Genomic DNA, 23,658 nt, shown 5'->3' with positions numbered 1-23,658 from the left:
TAATTGTTATATAATTATCAATACATAAACTACATAAACTCGTAATATTCATTTTGAGTGTTATCAAAGTTGGAATTAAAAGAAAAGATGAAAAAGAGAGTCCATGTAAGGGAATGAAAATTGATATTGAAAATTCTAAAGCAAAGTTACATTCACAGGGTGTTTACCAAGCAAGTATAATAAAATTCCCTGACAAAATTATAATTTTTCCTGACTCTGTCGCTATCTTTTTTTTAGTATAACTCATGAAAAATAACTTATATTTAAAGTGAATTGTAGGTTTTCGTCATTGTTTATATGCTTATACAATATTCTACAAACGTACAAACGAACCAATTCATTTATCTGTAATTTATAACTATTTTAGTGGCCTTCCTTCACCCCTCACAGCCACCCTTTCCACTCCTATTTATTTTTATTTAGTCATCACACCATAATAGAATTTAAATGTAAAAATTTTAGAAATGAGTTTTCCTATACAATAACTTTCTTGTTTATACAGATGGTTAACTTAGACCATTATCACAGACGTTATACAATTTTCCACATACATACATAACTTACACTGAGTACTATTAAATGTTCACGAACATATATACAACCTTAAAACTGTATTTACATACATTTCAACAAACATTACAGACATTTACAAACTTTTGGAAGTGGTTTTTACTATACAATGACTTTCTTGCTTACACAGACGATCAACTGGGACCATTATCACAGACGTTATACAATTTTCCACATACATACATAACTCTCAGTGAGTAGTATTAAATGTTCACGAACAAATATACAACCTTAATAATGTATTTACATGCACTCCACAACGTTAGTCAGGTTCTTCACAGTTTCTGCAAACTTCTATCTGGTTGTCTAAGTTAGCAATCTCCTGGTCAGTGTTTTCTTGAAGTGTGGCTTTCGTAGCTTCAAGTTCTTTGATTTTTTAAGCCGTTCGTTTTCGCTCTGATTGTTCGTCCTTCAGTTGTTGCTTCTAAAGATGACTTTCTGCTAATGCTTCCTTTCTTTTTTGTGATGTATTTCGCACATAATATATCATGGGCTTCGTAATTTCGATGTTCAGAATGCCCCCAATTTATGAACACTATCATACACTAGACGTTGTGCAATAAGTGACACTTTTTGAAAATTAGGTGATAAGATATCTTTGTTTTCTGAGAAGACAGACTTAATAGAAGCGTTTCCATGAGATATAATAAGGTATTTCTGCACAAAATGATACAGTTGCTTATATTCCTCTTTGCCTTTGAATAGTTGTGAGTATAACTGATCTAACCTATCTGCTTTTCTTGAAAAGGACTCCAAATTAACTTTCAAGGTTGGGGACTCTACGAAAGATGTGTACTGCCTCTTTACTTCATCTGCTGTAATTGCTGTAATTTGCTTTTTTGAAACTAAAACTTCAAGAGCAACAGACAATCTTTGTATTGACAATGTTGGTTGGGTAACGATAATTTCAGGATTGAAAGCAGTGAATCCTTTGGCTAACGGATATTTCAGGGGACTACGATCCTTAATCTTACCAATCAGAGCTGCCAAAATGGTGCCGCATTCCTTACGGAATTCTAAATGTTCCCTTTCACTTACTTTCGCTTTCTTCAGGGCAGCTTTTGCAGCAAATCCAATTCATACTCATGGTAAAGAAGCTGGTTTTCTTTTTCAACACATCTATTTTTTCACTGGTTCACTGATAACAGATGACTTCAGGAACCTCATCATTAAATTCTTCATCACACACGTCAGGTCTGTATATAAAAATGGTACTACTGGTTTGTCTGTCTGAAGAGCAACCAACAAAAGTTCCAACTGTGCAGCCACAGAAAGAAAGAAGCCCAACCTTGCTTCAAGAAATTGTGATTCCAAGGCAAGTGTTACAATTTTGTAGCTTTTACATGTTGGCTTTTACTGGCTGCAATACTTTCTAATCTTAGATAATATTTCAAGTGCTCGACTGGCTGCAGATACACTTTCCAGCCAGTGTGTCCTGCAAAACTTCTTAGGAAAAATATATGAACCGGAACAATCAACATAGTCTCCTCTTCTTGCAGGTGAATACTTGAAGAGGTTGTACATTGCAAATAAGAACTCTTCTATTTCCCATTTCACTTTCTTGAACGCAAAACGAAATGCTCCATGTATAATATGCAGACCACGGCTTCCAATTAGTACCACAGCACGACCACTTTCATCATCCTTCATGTCTTCCTGCAGTAGCTCCAGGAACTTGTTAACATTAGGACCATCCATAGAAACTTGGAGGACCTGATGAATATCTAACTCACAAACGGACTTCTTGAAATCATTCAGCAGGTGTTCAGCACTCGCATCATTAAGAAAAACTGAATTCAAGTATCTTGTCCCAACTGTGTCTGTTTTATCATTCCAAAACGGAGATGCAGATTCATTTGATCACGTTCAACTACTTTGCTCAAAAACTCATCGAAACACACAACATATTCATTAACACGCCTCAAAGATTCTGTTAACTGATCCTTGAAGAATGGTGCAAGACCATACACAATAGTATAAGAAAGTTTGTCTTTCTTCATTTCGAATTCGCTAGCTATTTGCCTGTCAGAGAATATTTTTTAAACAACTCAGAACAACTGTCCACCGATCTTAATGAAAAGAGACTCATAACAACTTTTAGCGCCCATAATATCTCTGCTTTTTGTGCTTTCTGTTGAAACAAAATACGAGAATTTGACCTTCAAACATGGATTCTGTGATGTTGATGCTTCTGATGAGTTATTGGCCACCTGGATAGAACTACTTGCTGGCAACTTCACTTTTTCAGGATGAGTGATCTCTATACTTTGTGGAGAGTCGCGGTTTGCTAAAAATGACTTGTGGCTGCCCACGAAAAACCTCGAATATCTTTGGTTGTGACTTAGTACGTAGTGTGGCAGAAATCTTCTGGTGCCCTTTACTTGCAGAGTGACTATGTATTGCATGACGACCAATGTTGCCCAGCTAGCCTTAGGCTAGTTCCCATTATAGAGGTCCTGAGAAAGATTTTTCCCTGACACATAATGAAATACCCTGACCACACAAATTCCCTGACTTTCCCTGACTGGTAGACACCATGGTTCATAGTCAGAGAAAAATAGTAAGCAATAGAATTACAAGCTAGAAGTTGAGAATTATATATATATATATATATATATATATATATATATATATATATGTGTGTGTGTGTGTGTGTGTGTGTGTGTATTATATAAATATACAGGGTGTCCGAGAAGTCCTTCCCTGATTACAGAAATTGATAACTCAGGCTAGAAATAAGATAGAAATATGAAACTGGTGTTGAATTGTTTACAAACTATAAAAGTTTTTGATAGGATGAGGTCTACCGAACACGTGTACCAGATCTTGAAATCCTGCAGCAACGAATAACCACAGTCGTTGCATCGATCCCTCCAGTGATGTTGGCTAATGTGTGGATGGAAATTGAATATCGCCTAGATGTGCTACGTGCTACCAAGGGTGCTCATGTGGAAGTGTACTGATGTGACCAAAACTTTTATAGTTTGTAAACAATTCAACACCAGTTTCATATTTCTATCTTATTTCGGGCCTGAGTTATCAATTTCTGTAATCAGGGAAGGACTTCTCGGACACCCTGTACAATATTGGCAAAATATTATATCTGAAAAACATTATTAAACATATTTATTTTTTCAACTGAGATTTAGTACAGGTTGGGTTCTGATATTTTCTAATTTTAACAAACAATATACATACAGTATAATTAGAATTACCTGTATTTCTAAACATTATTAAAATTTCACCTCAGAGTTTCAAAACTGTATTTCAAGCCATTGTTAACTCATGTAAATTCTTTGTTTTTTTATATATATATATATATAAATATTCCCCGAAAGAAAAGTAGAAACTCTTTCTAAAATAAAACTGGCACCATTTGGAGTTATTATTATCACCAGTTCCAATTAACAGATTTAACATCATTAAACAACATATATTGGAGATTTATGTACTTCAGATTTACGAAGTTATAATTGAGTCGCCCAGTTCCAAAACGGCTCTTATTCATTTACAGTAAATCCCAGAAAACTTAGGAAGAAAATGTAGGATCTACATGCTTTGTAGAACTGGGAATACTTCAATGTATTCATGTGAAAAACTTGAACATCCTCAAATATTTCCAGTTCTGCAAAACGCATCAATCCTACAGTTTTTCTTAGTTTTCTGCGATTTAATATAAATGGACAACAGCCGTTTTGGAACTGGACGACTCAATTAAGTATAATCAATTGTTTTCTTAAAATTTAATCAACACGTTATCAGCAGGGTTTCATTAAGTTTATGTCGAAGGATGCCGTAACAACTGAATGGCGAGCAACCGAGCGAGTCAAATGTCCCTTGCCATAGGCCAACTCGGTAACTATTGAAGATATGAAAAAATTATAAGAGAGCACTTTGATTGTAAAGTGTGAGTTGTCAATCTAAAATGGTGGAATTTTCGTAATCGGACCAGCCGTTTAAGGTCGACATTGGTATAGCACCCAATAATAAAGAAAACTACAAGTTGCCACGTCAGTGAAGGACAAGATGGAATGAAATAATCTGGAGCGTGAAATACCCTGGACCAAGGAGAACAGAAAGGGGAGCAAATGAAAGAACAAAGAAGCAGATTCTATCCACCGAAAGAAACGACAGCTTCAACGTCAAAACTTAACTCACTTATTAGCATTTTATTAAATTACTTGAACAGTTAGAACGCCTGTACATAAATATACCAGAAATATAAAGATGATTATATTTTAAGGTGAGGTAAAGGACAAGTTGAAGGGACTTGAAGCTGATTTACGCAAACATATTTGTAAAGCTATTCTTTTCACAATAAAATTCCAACACTTTATAGCACTAGCACTAACTATTAATTGAAATGAACAGAATCGTTGTTCATCAAACTATTTCAATTTTAACGACATTTATTAACTACAATTTGTTGTTGTTACATAATTATATATATATCTTACTTCTTCATTTTTCAACAACAGCATATACATATTTATCTTTCTTTTCTTCTATTCTAATATGTTGAATCCTAATTGTCACATCGTAAATATATTTACAATAGTAAGGAAAGATAATTAGATTATACTATATTACAATACTCAAATACATAAAGATATTCATAATTGAAATGAAAGAGATTCAATAATGAGTATAATTTTAAATGTTAAAATAATCCAAATCTATATGTTTTATGTCCTTTCTTGATATAAAATATCTTTGCAAAAGAAAATAAGTCTCCAACTTAAAATTTGCTAGTTAATTAACTAATTAATCTGGGAGATGACATGAAACACTTTCTTAAAATGTTTAAAACGTCTGTAACGGAGCGAACCCAGAAATTTTGGTCCGTTACACGATTACGAAAATTCCACCACTTGGCAATCAAAATGCTCTCTTATCATTTTTTCATATCTTCAATAGTTACCGAGTTGGCCTATAGCAAGAGACTTTTGACTCGCTCGGTATATATATATTTGGATTTAATACTTACCACGTGAAACTTCTTTCCTGAATCATTAATTTTACTTTCACTCATCTTGTTTTCCAGCTTATAGATATGTATGTATCCATGCTTATTGGTGCATGCGTTTATTTCTCAGAAAAGGTAAGTTACTACTTATAATTCAACTTTAATTTTGAACTAATATATATATATATATATATATATATATATATATATATATATATATATATATATATATATATATATATATATATATATATATATATATATATATATATATATATATATTAATTTTCTAAACTTATTACTAGTAGATATATTAAATTGCTATAAGAATCAGGAATTCATGTTTGACAGGTGTTCTTTCGAATATATATAATGATAACTAATATTATGTAAATATTTTATATTTCATTTGACTACAACAGATACAGAATTCACAATTGTTTGTTAACTGTGAAGCACGAATGTAATTATATTTGAACCCAGCAGAAAAGAATTTAGTAAAAGCAATTTTTCACATTTTTAGTTCTAAGCATCAAAAGTGTAAGGAAAATTTCAATTTCTAGAATTTAAGTTTTACTTTTATTTTAAGCGTTGCTGGATTTAAACGCCTTAAAACAATAGAAAATTAAAAATTCTCTACATTAGTAAAGAGCATTGACTTTTAATGTTCCTTATAATTGAAATTAGTCTTGAAGATGGAAGCCTACGTATTTTTCATTTCGAAATATTCCCTTCTTTCTTTTTTCAGCAAGTGAAAATTCTCTTTTCTCAGATACTTTTAGAGCGTCCTCGTAATAATTAATATCTACGAGGTGCATCTGGTAAATATCATGCTTTTGTCCGGATAACCCGAACACGAAAGTTATTAAATTCGGAAACTATGTATGAATGAAGTAATTTTGTCATTTCCAGTGCCAACAGAAGTGCAAGATTCCAAAAGTTATATTTTTCTCTTCGAAACAAACTAGCTGTTGGGTAGACATAATAAGACAGTTCACTTTTCATATTGGATTTCTAGTAGATATCTTTCTTTACATTTTTTATCTTTATTTCATTTACCCTTTTTCTTTTGGAAATTTGAACAAAAATTACATCCCCCCTTTTGCAACAAGTTTTACAACACAGCATAAGGCATAAGCATTGTAAATTCAAAAATGTAGAACACTTCTTTGAAACTTACCGGTCTGTAACAAATGATGTTCATAGTACTCGCAGAGGTACAGTACGTCATGGATGAATCAATGGACTCTATAAAAAGCATCGATCGACTCTATAATAATTTCCCATTCTCATAGTTTTGTAAACCTTACTAACTTGTAAAACAGTGACTCAAAGTATGGATAGCTGATGTAGAATTGAAATTCGCGTGGATTCGATTCCAGTTGTTTCTGAAGGGAATGAATTGTGAATTCGTTGTGTTCGACTTCTTTGTTTTCCTCTTCTCATATGACGTCACACTAGGAGTGTACAATACTTACGTGTCAAAGAGTTTGTGATTATGGATAGCAAGCGTTTTACGAGACACACACATATGCATTCCCCTGTGCAACTCTAAAACTATTCGCAATAGGCGGACTGAAGAGCGAGAGAAGCCAGATAATCTTGGACAGAAAGGCACAACAAGCATTATGACTACACGATATTGCAAAATCTTCCCTGTGCATCAAATAAGAGTTGTAGGCTCAATGTTAAAATAACAAAAATTAATGTTTTGTCCTTTTCAATGTTTTTTAAAAGCTTCCTTTCCATATATATAAATCGGAAAGTACATGATGTTGAGATTTATGATAAAGCCAGGGCTGGCAAAAATGTACTAGAGAAAGTACCTTATGCTTGGTTTATTCATTTGGAAATGAACAGTACACATCTAATATACGAGGGAAGATCAGAAACTAAAGTTACAAGGCCGATATTTCTGGAGTTTCGTCTCTTATAGAGAAATGAGGAGTGCGTGATAATTTTAATCCTTGGAGTTGGCAACTGTGCAGAGTTTCAGCCATCCGCCACCTACGGCGCTAGTTGTAGGTAAACATACATTGCGACTCGTTTGAAAACTGATTTCGCGAAGAAGACCGCTCATTTGTTCGATCTGTGGACAAAATATGTAACCGCGGCTGAAATTCACCGGCAGTTGGTAAAGGTTTATGGAGAAACTGTAATGTCTCGTCAGCAGGTCGCAGAATAATGTCGAAGGTCTGCAGCTGGTAGAGAAAACGTCACCGACGAGGAGCGCTGTGGCCGACCCAACACATCAACAGATTTGAACACAGTTCGCGTGGAGGATACACAGCCCTCTTCTCTACAGCCCGGACCTCGCTCCAAGCGACTTTCATCTGTTCCTGCACTTGAAGGAGAATCTCGGAGGCCGTCGCTTCGCTTCAGACGGGGAGGTGAAACACTTCGTGTCAACGTGGCTGAACACGCAAGGACACAATTTTTAACTCATGCCATGATGCGATGAGTGCCTCGACCGATATTGAGGTTATGTCGAAAACTAACCTAATGCATATACTATCTGTTGGTTGGAAATAATATATACTAACGTTTCACTGCAGGCTTTGTAACCTTACTTTCTGATCATTTCTCGTATAATGGTAAAGGTTGCACATGTACCTACTTTCTTGCACTATAGCATCAGACTTCTTCAAGATAGCATCAGACCAATTGACGTCAGTGCAGTAACAGCGTGTGGTGATGAAACTTTTGATGAAAGAAAATTTGAAACTCTTGTACTTTCACCACTATTTAAATTGTACTGTATAAACGCTTCTTCGAACGCCACCGGGAATGACCTCAATAAAGGTCGGTGCACAAATGAAAATTTTTAGTGAAGCTATATACAGTGTTGAACAGGTTATTTTAAATAATCAATGGGTCAATGAACGAAAAGTCATGATTATTATTAGTAGTAGATGGATGCCGAAACAACTGGAATTTTGGCTAAAAGCCACAATAATTACGATTTGTGAAAATTGTTAACTCGGCACGAATGGGAAGATATCGATTTTCTGTACCACATCGTTATAACTGATGAGTCATGACTGCATTACTTCATGTCTGAAACAAAGAAAGCATCGATGCAATTTAGATATGAACTCTGCCAATTTTGCACAGCAGCAGTATATGTAGAGATATGGCAAACGATATTTAACGGCCACAAGAATGGTGTATGTGGTTTCTTAAAAATGGAAAAATGTAAACCCTGGGTACAACTCCACACTGGTATATTGTGAAAAAAGTTCGGAAAATCAGATACAAAACACGAACAGAGTTCTTATCGGAAGATGTCATTCTACAACACGATAACTCAAGGCCACCCACATACGGGTGCTAAAACTGGCAGTTACTGACTAATTACATTGATAGGTACTGTCGCTCTGATTCTACAGTACTGACTTACGTCTAAATGATTGTCACATATATAGCCCTATGAAGGAGGACCTTGAACTACAAAAGTTTCACACAGTGATACAAGTAGTTGTCCAATAGTTCAAAGATCAGCCACTAGAATTCTATACTAGCGGAACATAAGCTGGTAGACAGCTGAAAGAAAAAAAAGTTGTAACAGGGAATTATATCTATAAAATAATTTAAGTAATTCCAATTTTCTAGTTGTTAGAAATTTAAGTTTAGATATTTATTGGACATCACTAATGCAGTTTTACATTCATTTACTGAAAAATGTTTTGAAAGAGTTGACATGTTTTCTCGAAATGTTTTGAAAGCATTTAGTAAATAAATTACTTCATTGTAATCAAAATATAATTTACAGCTGCCATTTGAACTTTTTACCTTAATAAATTTTATTGCTATTTAATAGCTCCTTTCATGCAGATTTACAGCACGAATCAAAAGCGTAGTTTCTTGTAACAGAAAATAACTATTGTTGGAAAAAGTGTCAGTTATCTGGACATTAAAGACAATAAATTAACAAGTGCGCGATATTTAAATTTGTGCCACTAACAGGGGAGATTTGAATACGAATGGGAAAAATTTAAAAAGAAGCCAATTTGGTCATAAGTGCATATCAAAAGGAACACTTTGACTCCTTACTGTGTTTAATGTCTTGTATTGTATTTCCTTGTGAAGTCAAAATTAAAATATTTGATCACTGCTGTTCGGGCTGTGTCACCTGCCCTATTAGATTGCAGAAGATTAAAAATTACATGTAATTTTTCTACTTCATTCAAGTCTACCTTATCTGGAAACGTAAATATCGACGTGTTCTGTACTCGGCGCATGCAACGAATATCTAACGTAAGAAGTAAGGGCTCATTTTCCACGTGACCTATTCGTATTTAAACTGCAGATTTAGTTGACATCGTCAACAATGGGCTCTTCATAATCGCTTGTCTCTTATCTAGGTAGCTCTTTGGTAGAAAAGTTCCCGGACCACATAACGAACATAAAACCAACCGTTGTCTTTGCTTGAATTAAATGAAAATACAAACTCAGATATAAAAACAAACTTACTTCTGGACTCTTTAGTGCAGAATTGATTTCCTTACAACTTCTACACAAAACAGTTGGTTTGCGAAGCTGAAAAATGCACAACCGCATTAACTGGATGTCGACACGTGATAGGACTGCTGACTGCAGACGTAGCTTCGAGAATGTTGTTGTATATTGTTGCTGTGTGCAGCTATTGAAGTTCCCGTCTCTCTTGAGGAAAAATAGCGATGTTTAAATGTTCTCGTCTCTCTTCAAAATATTTAACCTTAGATAATTATGTAAGTTACATAACTAAATTATTATAAACTATAGTTTTCATATTAAAATACAAACTGAGACATTTACCCCTGCAGAATTGCATTTTTGAAACTTTGGCTGAAGTGCATCCTACCAGATTCATAGGAACTTACGGATTTTGGAGTAAACTTAAACAAAAGATGAGATATTTCAAGAAACAAAATCCCGAAATGAAAGGAAACATTTTACGCTGGACACGATTTTATGATGAATACTTTGAACATCTTGGAGAAAGAGAAAGGTTGGTAAATTGATCTTAAATGAGTATCTTCTTTCTTACTTTCTCCTTTCGTTTTTAAAGCATTTGTTTGTTTTTATATTATTGTTTAATTACATAATTATATTTGGATTTCAAATACTTTATTTTTTACTTTTGCCATTCTTATTTTTAGACATTTTTAAGCTACTGAAGTTTTACTTTTAATAATTAAATAGCACTCCAGAAAAAGTGATACATTTAACAATTTGGAGCGAAGGAATATTTCAATAGAAATACATTAGTTTTGGACCAGATAATCTTGTAAAACTTAACGTTGGAAATTCAAATGCAACACCGAATGGGAATAAAAAAGTAAAATCTGTGAATCAAATATTCTCATTTCGATAGTTTTCATGGTAATTAAACTGCGAAATGTTAAGGTATGCATTTCAATATACTAATTTATATGAAAAATTAAAAGCGTGGTGCGTTGTGACGTTTTCTAAAAAACTGATATTTCGTTGTCTTGGTTCTTGTCAACATTACTTCACGATTATTTTTTGAACTGTTATTTTTACATGCTTGTTTTTCTTCTCGTTGTCATTTCCATTTGATGTTATGACGCAGTTCCGTTTCTTTCTTTTGAGTTTCACTCAAAGAAACAAGGTATTCGAACATAAGTCCTTCACAGAGAAGTCGCTCTAAAGATGTTGGTTGATACTGGTAACGCCGGATCTGTGTGAACCTCTCATTTTCTCGTAACAATTATCCTGTTATGATTGGATTTCGATGAACGCAGTTCCTAATATGCATGAAAGAGATCCCATTACTCAGATAAGATATTTTAACAGTAAAATACTTAAGCGTCAGAATACCAAAACAATAACTCCAAGACAGACATTCTTTACTTCACTAACAAAGAGAGACCATTTATTTAGCGAGAGAAGTGTGAATTACAATGCTATAGTCCAAGGAACCAATACAACAGCTTAAAGAATATATTCTGCGCTTCCCCAGTAACGGATTATCTCCTTGCCATGCTGATTAATGAGTTTTATTAATACATAGGCATACTAATATACTTCCTATAATGCATCATTTAATCACACGCTATTTTATATATATGCTATATGTGAGCCTCACTTTTGTCCTGCTTGCAACGCATATGTTGATAATAAAGGATTACATGGTCTTTCATGTAAAAAAAAAAAAAAAAAAAAAAAGTGCGGCAAAACAATCTCGACATCATATTGTAAACGACTTTATTTGTAGAGCCCTCGTTTCAGCGAGAGTTCCTTCAATAAAAGAACCAAATGGTTGTTGCCGCTCTGATGGTAAAAGGCCTGATGGCATGACCTTGGTACCGTGGAAAAATGGAAAAGCACTAGTCTAGGATTTCACATGTTCCGATACGTTTGCTCCTTCCAACTTATCCCATTCTTCAATTTAGGCAGGCCTCGTCGCCGTTCACAGAGAATCAGACAAAAGACTAAAATACTCAAACTTATTGGACAAATATTGGTTTGTAACAGTAGCAATAGAAACCAGTGGGTCTTGGGGTCACGAAGGATCTAATTTCATTAATGAAGTTGGTCATCGAATAGCAATCAAAACTGGTGACCCCCAAGCTACTGCATTCCTTTTCCAACGTATCAGCATCGCCATCCAGCGCGGGAATGTGTCATCGGTCTTATGATCATTACCTCATGGTAAAGAACTGGACGAGATTATTCTTCTATAACACACAATTAGACGGAAGTAGAGACATCCTAGGAGGCTGACAATCACTTTGACTATGTCATGAAGAATGTTTTGAATCCAGTTTGGATAAATATAAATTCTTGGAAGTCATGGCTAATACCGGTAAATTTGGGAGTGGTAGCAACATTATCTACAGATTTTACTTAGTTGCTCAAAATCGTTAAAGACCCGAGAAATATTGTTGTCAAGCTGTCCGATTTGTTTATTTTGGAACAAATACGATGGCTACAGATAATCTGTGTTCTTAGATGTGCTTATAAGGAAGAAATAATGTCCGTATTGTTATTGTAACAAATAAAATTTACTCTGTTAAGATATATATATATATATATATATATATATATATATATATATATATATATATATATATATATATCATAGAGTTTCGATGTAATCATTAACATAGCCATATTTTATATATTCTTATAATTACTGTATTATCATAACATAATCGTAGACTTGGAAGAGTTCAGTAAAAGTAACCGTAGAGACTTCTGTATTATGACCGTCAGGTCGACCATAACAACTCACTTATTGGACAAACTGTATATTTTCGCCGATTTTTAATCATCACGCAAAATTATTATTTTATTCAAGTGAAAGAAAAAGTTATTTTCTTACTTTGCTCTGAACGCTTTAGAGCCGGTGAGAAACTACTTCTTTTCTCTGCACACAGGTGTTCTCTAGACAGACTGGCGCCGTCGATAATACAAAGAAACCATTCTTCATTGAACTAAATGGCATTCTTAGTCTTCATTAGCAGAGTGCTTCGAAACAGCAAATTTTTTTTTTTTTTTTTTTTTTAGTGAAATTACCAACTCATGATTTTGGTTACTAAGATTAATTTGTGTATTATTGTCTTTTGCTGCTAAGACGGTGTGGAAGAGTGCCTCAATATATGCGAAAATATTTCTTTGGAACCACACTTTGTGCACACCGTAAGAAAGAAGGCGGAATTCGTCCTATAGCTGTAGGTTGCACCTTAAGAAGATTGGCTTCTAAGGTCACATGCTCCAGTGTTTATCAGCAATGCTCTTCCTATTTTCAGCCCAACCAATTAGGGTTCGCAACGAAAAGAGGGTGTTAAGCAATTATTCATTCAACTCGAACTTTTATCAAGAACCATGAAAATTCACAGCACGTCATTCTCAAAATAGACTATAAAAATGCCTTTAATACGGTGGAACGTGATATCATGTTAAGTGAAATAAAGCAACAGCTCCCTACCACCTACCCCTTTTTCTGGCAAAGCTATGCTTGTCCATCAATGTTGTTTTTTGAAGAGAAAACCATACTGTCCAGGTCGGTTGCCATAAAGGAGATCCCGCTGGCCCAATGCTATTCAGCTTATCAATCCATCCTATAGTTCAAATTATCATCTGAACTAAACTTATTTTATCTGGATGATGGTACTTTGGGTGGTTACCTACAATCTGTCTTTCAGGATGTGAATATTTTATTAGCAGAGTCTAAACGCATTTGTTTAGAAGTTAATCCTTCTAAATGTGAACTGTTTTTCACATCTGGACAAGTGGACCCCACTATTGTATCACAATTTCAACAGCTTCTTCCTGGTCTTCGAACAGTTAATGCGAACCAGTTATTTCTTCTAGGTGCTCCACTGCATGAAACAGGTTACGAAATAGCTTTTAATGAGTACCTAAAATCAGTTTAAAACTGTTATTGAACGATTAAGAAGTTTACCATCTCACTTGGCATATTTCCTTCTAAAAAATTGCATGTGTATACCAAAGTTACAATATTTTCTTCGAACTACTTCAACGTGGTATATGCCATCTCTACTTCTCCAAATGGATGCCTGCCTGAAAAGAGCATTAGAGTCTATCGTAAATATATCTATGAATCAAATACAATGGATACAACCTAGTCTTCCAATTCGTTTCGGAGGTTTGAACATCCTCAGAGTCTCCGACCTCAGTCTTCCGGCTTTTGTTTCTTCGTGTTATGGGGTAAGACCACTCATCTCCAACATTCTTAATATTCCCGTTGATGATGTGGTCATTCATCACTTGATAGAGGCAATTGAAGTATGGAAGTTCTTATTTGGACAAGATATACCATCCACATTGGAAATACAGAAAAGCTGGGACAAAATAATCTTAAAATCAATTATTGAACAAGAGTTATTTTTGGATAATGTATTTGATATAGCTCGCTTTAAGGCCTTACAAGAAAAAGAATCTGGCGCATGCTTGCAATCAATTCCATCAAGGAATATTGGAACTTTCATGGATAACAATTCTTTTCGTCTTTGTGTTGCTCTACGCCTTGGCATGACCATGTGTAAAAAATTTGCATGCATTTGTCGGGAGCAAGTCAATGAAAAGTGTTTGCATCCATTGAGCTGTCCCAAAAGCGCAGGCAGAGTGTCCCATCACGCTGAATTAAATGATATCCTAAAGCGTGTTTTGGCCAGCATAAACGTGCCTTCAATTTTAGAACCATCAGGTTTATCAAGGGATGATGGGAAAAGACCAGATGGCATCACATTAATCCCCTGGGAAAATGGGCAATGTCTAGTATGGGATGTCACTTGTGTTGATACTTTTGCAGCTTCTCATATTGTATCAACATCTAAGGAAGCTGAAAGTGCGGCAGAAACAGCGTGCAGACAAAAACATTTGAAATATAAATGCTTAAAAGAGGACCATTTTTTCATTCCCTTTGCTGTTGAAACAATGGGTGTTTTCAGCAAAGGGGCAAGAATCTAGTGAAACAAATTGGTTCACAGCTGGTTGTGAAAACAGGAGATCCGCGGATGAAACAATTTTTAATACAGAGACTCAGTTTAGCAATTCAGCGGGGAAACGTAGCTTGTATTTTTAAATTATTCCCTTCTGCTCCTATTATGGAAGAAGTTTTTTTTATCTTAAATAGTTAATCCGTTCCACGCTAGCCACATCTACCATCAAGTACTGTTATATGAAGGTTCAATTATATCACACTGCACAGCACAGTGTTGCCTGGAATTTCGTATATTATGTAATGCATTGATTCTTTGTACATCATTTTGTATATTTCGGTTACCTCTGGAATTGTTACGGGATCTAAAATTTTTATATAATATAAATATTATTAGAATTTTGTGTATACTTTTCATATAAATGATTATCAACGCTTGGAAACTTTTTTAGATACGAAATTGTTACATTATAGACAGGTGCGAGTCCGACACATCGACGCTTTATTATCTCAACTACGGTGGGAACTGTGCTTGTAATCTGTGTGAATTGCAGATGGAATAGTCAATCTCCACAATTGCCAATCTATATTCTTTTTTATTAAACTATTTTATATTGGACAAACATGTGAGAATTCATTAGTTATAGACTGAATTCTTAAAGTTGGTCTGCAACACTCATTTAATTGCAATCTCAAGCTCTTTGTTTCCCACGAAACTAAAAGACGTGTTGACAGAACTATTCAATATATCATAACTATATTTGCATTAAGTATGAATATAAAATTGTGAATTTTCCATGGCAAATCTTAATAGACACTGCCAACCAGAAACATTGCGACGGGATTTTCCCGAGTGTTGGCAGAAGCAAAAAAAATCGCGCTTGGTGTTAATAAAGTAAGGCACGTAAAAGCCTACGTTGGATGAACTTACTTATATTCTAGTATGCATATGACTTCGACCAAGTGTTAATTTTTTTGTGATTACAAACACAGCCTCAACAGAGAAAGTGAACAAAATGTATTCTATATAATTTTATAAAGTGCGTCCTTCTTGAAACAACAATACCTCGCTGGAAACTGGTGCTTTACTTAACCCCATACTGATTACCCTGTTTCACAGTGAAAGCCCAACTTCAATGTAAACAGCGTTTTAGTGCGTGTGATAAAAGGAATAACCTTAAGGGCTATATTATAAGTTCTTTCATTTGCCATACATATATATCTTGCTTTTTTTTTTTCTTGCCATACTAAGTGTTTCATATTTCTGAAGTGTGTTCGTAGTGTTGTTCGCTCAAGCATTCATGCTTTATCAAGTGGAAATTTGTGTGTCATCAGTATCCTTTCTTTTACTACATATATATGTGCATACATTCAATAAATAGGAATTCGTTTAAGGCATTTTTTTCTTTTTTTTTTATTTGTGTGTGCGAATACTTATGGAGTCATCAGCTTGCCAGTCGTATATATGCATACATCTGTGCCAAAGTAAAATACAATCAAATCTTGATTTCCGAACCACTGAGGCTACCCATGTTGTATCACTTTTTTTTATTGTTATGAATTTGCGCTTGAACAGGATGTGAACTCTGAACCAGGTTATTATCAACTGTTTCTTCAGGGATTATTTTAGGAGACAGGACTCAAGGGAGATGGTAGGTAGCAGTATACATTCTTTAAGAATATAAGTGATTTCTTCTTTCATGCTACAGCTAAAACAAATGATTTAATTATCAAGTAGCGAAGATTCTTGGTACGGATACAGTTATAAAATTTTAACGTTATACGAGTAATTTAGCTATGAAAACATCGAAGGATGATTGATAGAACTCTAGCCTACCTTATTAATGTGTCATTTCTGTACTACCCAACATCTCATTTAGTAAATATCAACCTTAACCTAATAAGAACAGCTGTGCAATGTGTAAAATGAGAATCACCATGTTGTAATATTGTAATAATTACGTTGAAACTATTTTAGGTATTAATCGTGTTTCACGATCTTTCGTTTTCGAAAGAAAGAAAAAAACTTGTAGACTAACTATCTAGAAGAGAAAATTATGTTTTTTGTGCCTTATAATATACAAATTTTTGCCCTGATGGCACAATCTCAAGTTATTAATTAAGGCATTTTGTATAATTATCAACAAAAGAATACAAATAAATTTGATATAAACAAGAGAACTAAATAAAATCTTTTTGAAATTAATAAGTTCAGAGTTCAACAAATTATATGAAACATGGAGTATTATTAAGAGTAGTCGTCAAGCTTTAGGTCAGTTTTCATACATGTAATGATTTCCAAAATGATTAATTCCAATCGTAAGTATGAAAAAGATAACTTCAGTACTTAAAAAAGTTAAAGACTTTTCGGAGATAGTTTTATAAACGAAGTCTAATTGTCTATCAATTCCCTTGTCTTGTGATAAAATTTCGTAAACTTAAAGGAAGAAATTAATCCAAACATTTGGCATAAATAAAAATTTTATTTCGATGAAGTCTGGATTATTTCTTCCTCAAGGTATACAAAATCGTATAACAAAACAAGAATAGACAACTAGAGTTCATTTATAAAATTACTCTCCAAAATAGCTATAGTAAATACTCGTTAAGAAAATTGAACCAATAACATCTAACCATTAAAAAATCCTTCAAAAAACAAAAGTGAAAAAAAGAGACAACAACGTTAAAATATACTATATGTTTGGACAAATTGTAGAAATACCGTTAGATTTTTTAATTGTTGTTTATAATAAAATGTAAACAATAAAAATTATTTGATAATTTTGACAATGTAAAGTTCCATTATCGATTGTTCAATTTTTCAGTTTATAACACTGCATGATAGTTGAAGTATAGTATTTTTCGTAACTGATAGTGGTATAACATTGGAAAATGATGCATCATTACATTTTGCAGCCAATGATGATTCGTTACTTTGGTAGTTGCTTAAATTTTCTGTAGTACCTTGTAATAAACGAATAAACGGATTTTCAAAACACACACAATTTTACGGGAACGCTTATTTTCAAATTATTACAGTTTGTAAAATTCACAGTCTGCCGCTGCCAGAAGATAAAATCAAATATGGCTTGAAAATGTTACACTGATTATTCATGATATTTGTGCTCAGGAAACATGAAGCAGAGTGTTATAAATATAAATAAGTCCTTTCAATCTTTAAGTAATTATATTCTCTTGTGTTATGTCTATTTATTGTTAAGATTATATATTGTACATTTAATAACAAAAGGATATAACTTATGTATTTCTTGTTTTTCCACAGTTATTGGAAGTCGATAGCAGAACAAAAGGCTGCCAAAATACTATATTTAAATAGGATAAAGGAAAAATACGGTTTAGACAAATGTAAAGCTGTTGTATCTCTTGGAAAACCATTAAAATTATCAACTTTATTGTTCTTCTTGCGCCGAAATATTGCTATTATGGAGGTAAGTTCTTCCTATCGTATTAAACATTATATGTATTGAGTATCAAAAAATAAAACAGACAAGAAAGAAAATTGAAATCGACACTGAAAAGATCTGCAATATATTTTTTACTCTGACGGACGAATCGGAAGATGGCAATAAGGATGACGTTTAGGAATAACTGAAAGTGTTTCTGACCAGTTCTCAAATGGTTATAAAGAAATATATATAGAGAGAAGAAATATTGTAACCAACAATCGATAAGAAAAGTTGATGCACATGAAAAGTAATGACAACGGAAGAAAATTGATAAGTTTTACAGAATCTTAAAATCTAATAGTTACACATGCAAAGTAATGACAGTGGAGAAAAATTGATAAGCTTCACACTATCCAAGAATCTAGTAGTTAAATCTACGACGCCATGCTGAAAAGTAATGCCTCTTATTTGTTTTCTATGATATAAACAAAAATGTGGCTCTGAACAGCATTGCATTGCATTAATGACACTTTTCTCTTCATGTCTTGTAGGTATGGGAACAATTCTAGCTATAGCAAGAAACGTGGCGGCATGGAACAACACTACATTGGTGCGGCTAAAACAGCATGCGGTGATCGAATTTTTCACAGCAGAAGTATGCTTCCCATTGACATCCATCTGAAAATGACAGCTGTTTACGAGGACGACTGTAAAGCCATCAGTAAGGTAATAAGACGTTCGGCTGTTCATGTTCGTACAGAAAACCCTGTGGAAGCGATTCTTGGCTTGGTTGACGAACAACGAAGTGGGAGGCCACGTACTGCAACGAAGAGATACGCTGAAATTGTGTTGATTTACTGATTCAAGAGAACCGGCGCATCTGCGAAAGCGAACTTTTGACATGGAATAGGACAGAATGAACATTTACGAACAGTTGCGTTAGCGCGATGAACGTGTAGGAACATTGTTACAAGTGATGAAACTGGGTACACCATTCGGTCCTGAAAACAAGAGCATCTCCATAGAGTAAACCAACAAAGGATCGTCTGCACCAAAAATGTTTAAAGTTATGGCATCGGAAGGCAAAGTCATATTCACAGTCTTCTGGACGTTAGTATGCCATGGTCCTGCGTAATGGTACAATAATCAATTTTTGGTCAATGCTGTAACATTCTTACAAAACTGAAAACACGGATTCAAAGAGTTCGTCTACAAGCTTCTCATTCAGCATGACAATGCTCGCCCTCGTATAGTGCAATGATAACTGAGAAGATTCAGTGCATTGCTTTCACTGTCATACCTCATCCTGCATACATTCCAGATCTGATTTCACCAGATTTCCATCTTTTTAAGAAACTTAAGGAACATCTGAGAAGAATTCATTTTGATTCTGACGTTGCAGTGAAGCTATGTCAGGCTGTGGTTCCGGGATTATGAAAGTTGGCAGAAATATATTGGTCATCGGGACGATTATGTGGAAAAATAATTATTGTACTCTGTAGACTTCAGTTCTGGTAATGTTGTTTTATACCGATAACTTCAACGCTTTCTCATAAAAAATGTAGGAGTTATTATTTTTCAGCCTTCCTCGTATGTACACTAACCACAAAGATACCTAAAATATATACGAATTTCTTTCGTAACAATAAACAAATACCATAGACTGCGTTGGTACATAGAAGCAAATTGAAAATATGATAATAACAATGTGATTTTAAAGATTCGACGATTTTTTTGGGGGGTGGGTGGGTAATATACATTTACAAGCCAACATATTATTATCACTTACCTAATATCTGGTATGTCCACCTTTAACTTGCAGGACAGTAGCAATGCGGTTTGGCATGGAAACAAAGAGGCCTTGGCAGTTGGCTGAAGTCATAGCGCACCACATTTGCACACAGAAGTCACATAATTCCTGCAAATTCCGAGGAGGGGGCGATGAGCTCGGATTTTACCTTCAATGACATCCCACAGTGTTCAATTGGGTGAATATCAGTTGAATTTGTGAGCCATTGTAGCAATTGATATTCACCACTGAGCTCCTCGAACCAACGCTCGCCTTGCGGCAAGGAGCGTTGTCCTGCTGAAAGATGCCATTAGCAGTTGGAAACGGTCGACGTGAAGGGGCGTACATGATCAGGAATGACCTGCTGCTAGTTGTCATATTGGTGCCCTCCACACACACTCCTGGGCCCACGAATGATTATATGAAATTTCCTCAACGCATGATGGAGCCACATCGATCTGTTGTCGTCCTACTGTGCAAGTCTCGAGTAGATGTTCCACTAGGAAGACAACGGATTCTGACACGATCATAGATGTGCTAAACGCAATATCGCAATTAATCGGACCATGCAACGCTGTGTCATTAGTCGGCGGTCCAATGACGGTAAGAACATGTCCATTTCAATCGTATTTGAAGATGCCATGCAGTTAGCATTGATACACGTGTAGGACGTCAGCTGTGAAGGCCCATATCTAACAGTGTACAGTGAACTGTGTGCTCAGACACACTCGTTTTTATCCACTGTTACAATCTGCTGTTAACTGTGACACAATTTGAGTCCTGGATTGTTTTATCAACCTGGACAGTCAACGGAGATCCTTCATGGCTAAGCGGTTAGTGTTAGGGTTTGGTGTGGGAGACCCGCATTCGATTCCCGGCGGAGATAATGTGGTTCAGATTCCACGTTAATCAGTAGGTCTCGTCTCATATAATCTCGCTGCTGAAAGGGACGTTAAACTCAAAATCAACTCAACTCAACTCATCTGGACAGTCAACGATGTCCGACATCTTTACTGAGGTGTGGTCGGCCCATGATTCGTCATTTGTTGCTGGTTTCACCCTCCTTTTTCCACCTTGGGAAGACACTAACCACGGCAGCTCGCGAACACTCGGCAGGTCTCGCTCTTTTCGAGATACTCCTTCCCAGACGTTTGGCAATCACAGTCTGGCCCCTCTCAAACTATGATATATCGCTGGCCTTTCCAATTCTATGCAAAGCACATTGACTGATCGAATGAAATCTCTGTCACCATCTAGCGAGCAGTTCTACAGTGTCTCGTGACTCTTATGACAGTCCAAAGACTTCAAAAAGTTGCGGGTTGTCATTAATAACTTGGCTGGTGAGTATATAAAATTGCAGAAATTACAAACACGGGAAAGATTGACGGGCGTCAGAAAACGTAGGAGTTCGAATGTCGAGAAAGGGCATCCCATTGTAATAAATCGAAAGAAAAGAAAACAGGAAAAAAGAGGCAAGAGAGAAAAAGATGTAATGAAAAAACAGGAAAATGTAGGATACACGAAAAGCTAAAAGTTCCTTAACGCAAGATAAAAAAAAAATCATTAATTCGGTCTAAAATTGGAAAAGAGCTCAGCATAAGTAATACTAGAATAGGATCTTTGTTAAATTATGTTATACCTTCCCTAAAGGTTCATGCAACTAGACACAATATAAAATATTTATTTATTTATTTTGCGTTCAAGAAACCACAGTATTGTACATTTGTACATGCGGTATAGAACATATCAAATCCTATTATTGTCTATATAATAAACTACTACTATAGTTCCTTATACATCACTTTAGTCTTACAACATGATACATATACAGCCATGATACATGTACATATACATGATATACAGATGGTGATCAGAAAAATGGAAACACCTGTAGTTGGCAACACATCAGATGGATAGGTTAGCAGTGGTGTCGTGGCGCCCGCAGCGCCGGACCGCTGGTGGTGGTGTGTTAGGTCGGTTTCCATACTACGTCAGGCGCAGTGGAACAGCAGTGTCCAGTGGCTGCAGCAGATGGAGGTAGTGTAAAATGGGAGACCTCTCAGATTTTCAAAGATGGCAAATTGTTGGTGTGCGGTTATGTGGAGTGAGTGTGACGGCAGTGGCTACTGTATTAGGTGTGTCGCGTGGGACAGTGTCGAAGGTGATGACGGTCTACACAACACAGGGGGAAAACCACATCGGGGAAGCGGAACAGTGGGCGGAAGAAAATCATGAGTGACAGGTCACGCCGGGTATTAAAGCGCATTGTCACGCAGAACCGTCGTGCCACTGCGGAGCAAGTGACGGAGGAACTCAATCAGTACCTCCCCCACCCTGTTTCGACAATTACAGTCCGCCGCGAATTACATGACATGAACTTACGGGGTCGTGTTGCACGGGCCAAACCGCTCATCAGGGACCATAACGCTTTCGCACGCCGCAAATGGTGCCGCGACCATGCAACTTGGACCGTTGAGTACTAGAAACGTGTGATATGGTCGGATAAGTCATCCTTCACCCTATTCCCAACCACGGACCGTGTTTATGTGTGGAGAACACCCAAAGAAGCTTATGATCTGCAGTGTCTCCACCCAACTGTGAAACATGGCGGCGGCTCGGTGATGCTGTGGGCCGCAATATCATGGTTTTCATTGGGTCCTGTGGTCACACTTAGCGGACGAATCACTGCCAACGATTATGTCGCAATTTTAGGAGACCACTTGCATCCTATGGTCCGGATGTTGTTCACGGACAATGACGCCATCTTCCAGGATGATAATGCACCCATTCACACAGCTGGTGCTGTTGCAGCGTGGTTTGAGGAACATCCGGATGAAGTTCAACACCTCCCCTGGCCCGCCCAATCCCCAGATCTCAACATAATTGAACATGTGTGTTCCGTCTTGGAAACACGACTCCGGCGACGATTTCCACCTCCATCCTCTCTCACAGAACTGGCCGATGCCCTGCACGAGGAATGGTGTAAAATTCCACTTGCTACCATTCACGACCTCTATGCCTCCATCCCACGTCGCATCAAGGTTGTTCTGAAGGCGAAAGGTGGCCCGACACCATATTAATCTGGTAAGTTACAATTTCCTTCAGGTGTTTCCATTTTTCTGATCACCATCTGTATATAAATACCACACCTTATCTATTCATCTACCTGGTTTTATTCATAGTGCGAGAATCTGTAGTTTTTTCTTTACATTATGCTATCTTCATTTAGTATTTAGGAAACATGTATTGAAGATATTTGATTATAATAATATATAAATAAGTATGACTACTCATGTGATAATAAAATAAATGCCTTCGTATTGATTTATATAACTACAAGTTTCTAGCTTGATTATGTTCATAAAATTCCGCGACAGATTAAAAGCAGTCCTCTTGTAGATACTTTGTTAGTCTTTGTTTAAAAAGGTGACCAGATTTTGAGTTTCTTATGTTGATGGGTAAGCTGTTATAAATTTGTATTCCTGTATATTTTGGACCTTTTTGGTAAAGTGCT

At 35.6% G+C, this 23,658-nt stretch overlaps 1 protein-coding gene across 5 annotated transcripts in view; it reads left to right on the top strand.

The window, feature by feature from the left end:
• LOC145678343 (very long-chain-fatty-acid--CoA ligase bubblegum-like) overlaps nucleotides 1-23,658 on the top strand; it is a 140,798-nt gene that overhangs the window by 79,810 nt on the left and 37,330 nt on the right. For all 5 annotated transcript variants that reach the window (XM_081748381.1, XM_081748380.1, XM_081748378.1 and 2 more), the window contains 3 exons: nucleotides 5,615-5,671; nucleotides 10,342-10,526; nucleotides 18,232-18,397. In XM_081748381.1, the coding sequence (XP_081604507.1) occupies nucleotides 5,615-5,671; nucleotides 10,342-10,526; nucleotides 18,232-18,397 (408 nt within the window). The remainder of the gene's footprint in view (nucleotides 1-5,614; nucleotides 5,672-10,341; nucleotides 10,527-18,231; nucleotides 18,398-23,658) is intronic.

Source organism: Thermobia domestica, chromosome 2 (genome assembly GCF_964235325.1).
Source record: "Thermobia domestica chromosome 2, izTheDome1.hap1.1, whole genome shotgun sequence".
In the NCBI taxonomy this organism is placed as follows: domain Eukaryota; kingdom Metazoa; phylum Arthropoda; class Insecta; order Zygentoma; family Lepismatidae; genus Thermobia; species Thermobia domestica.
Note: the sequence above shows the minus strand (reverse complement) of the source record. Positions and strands in the feature narration are given on the sequence as shown.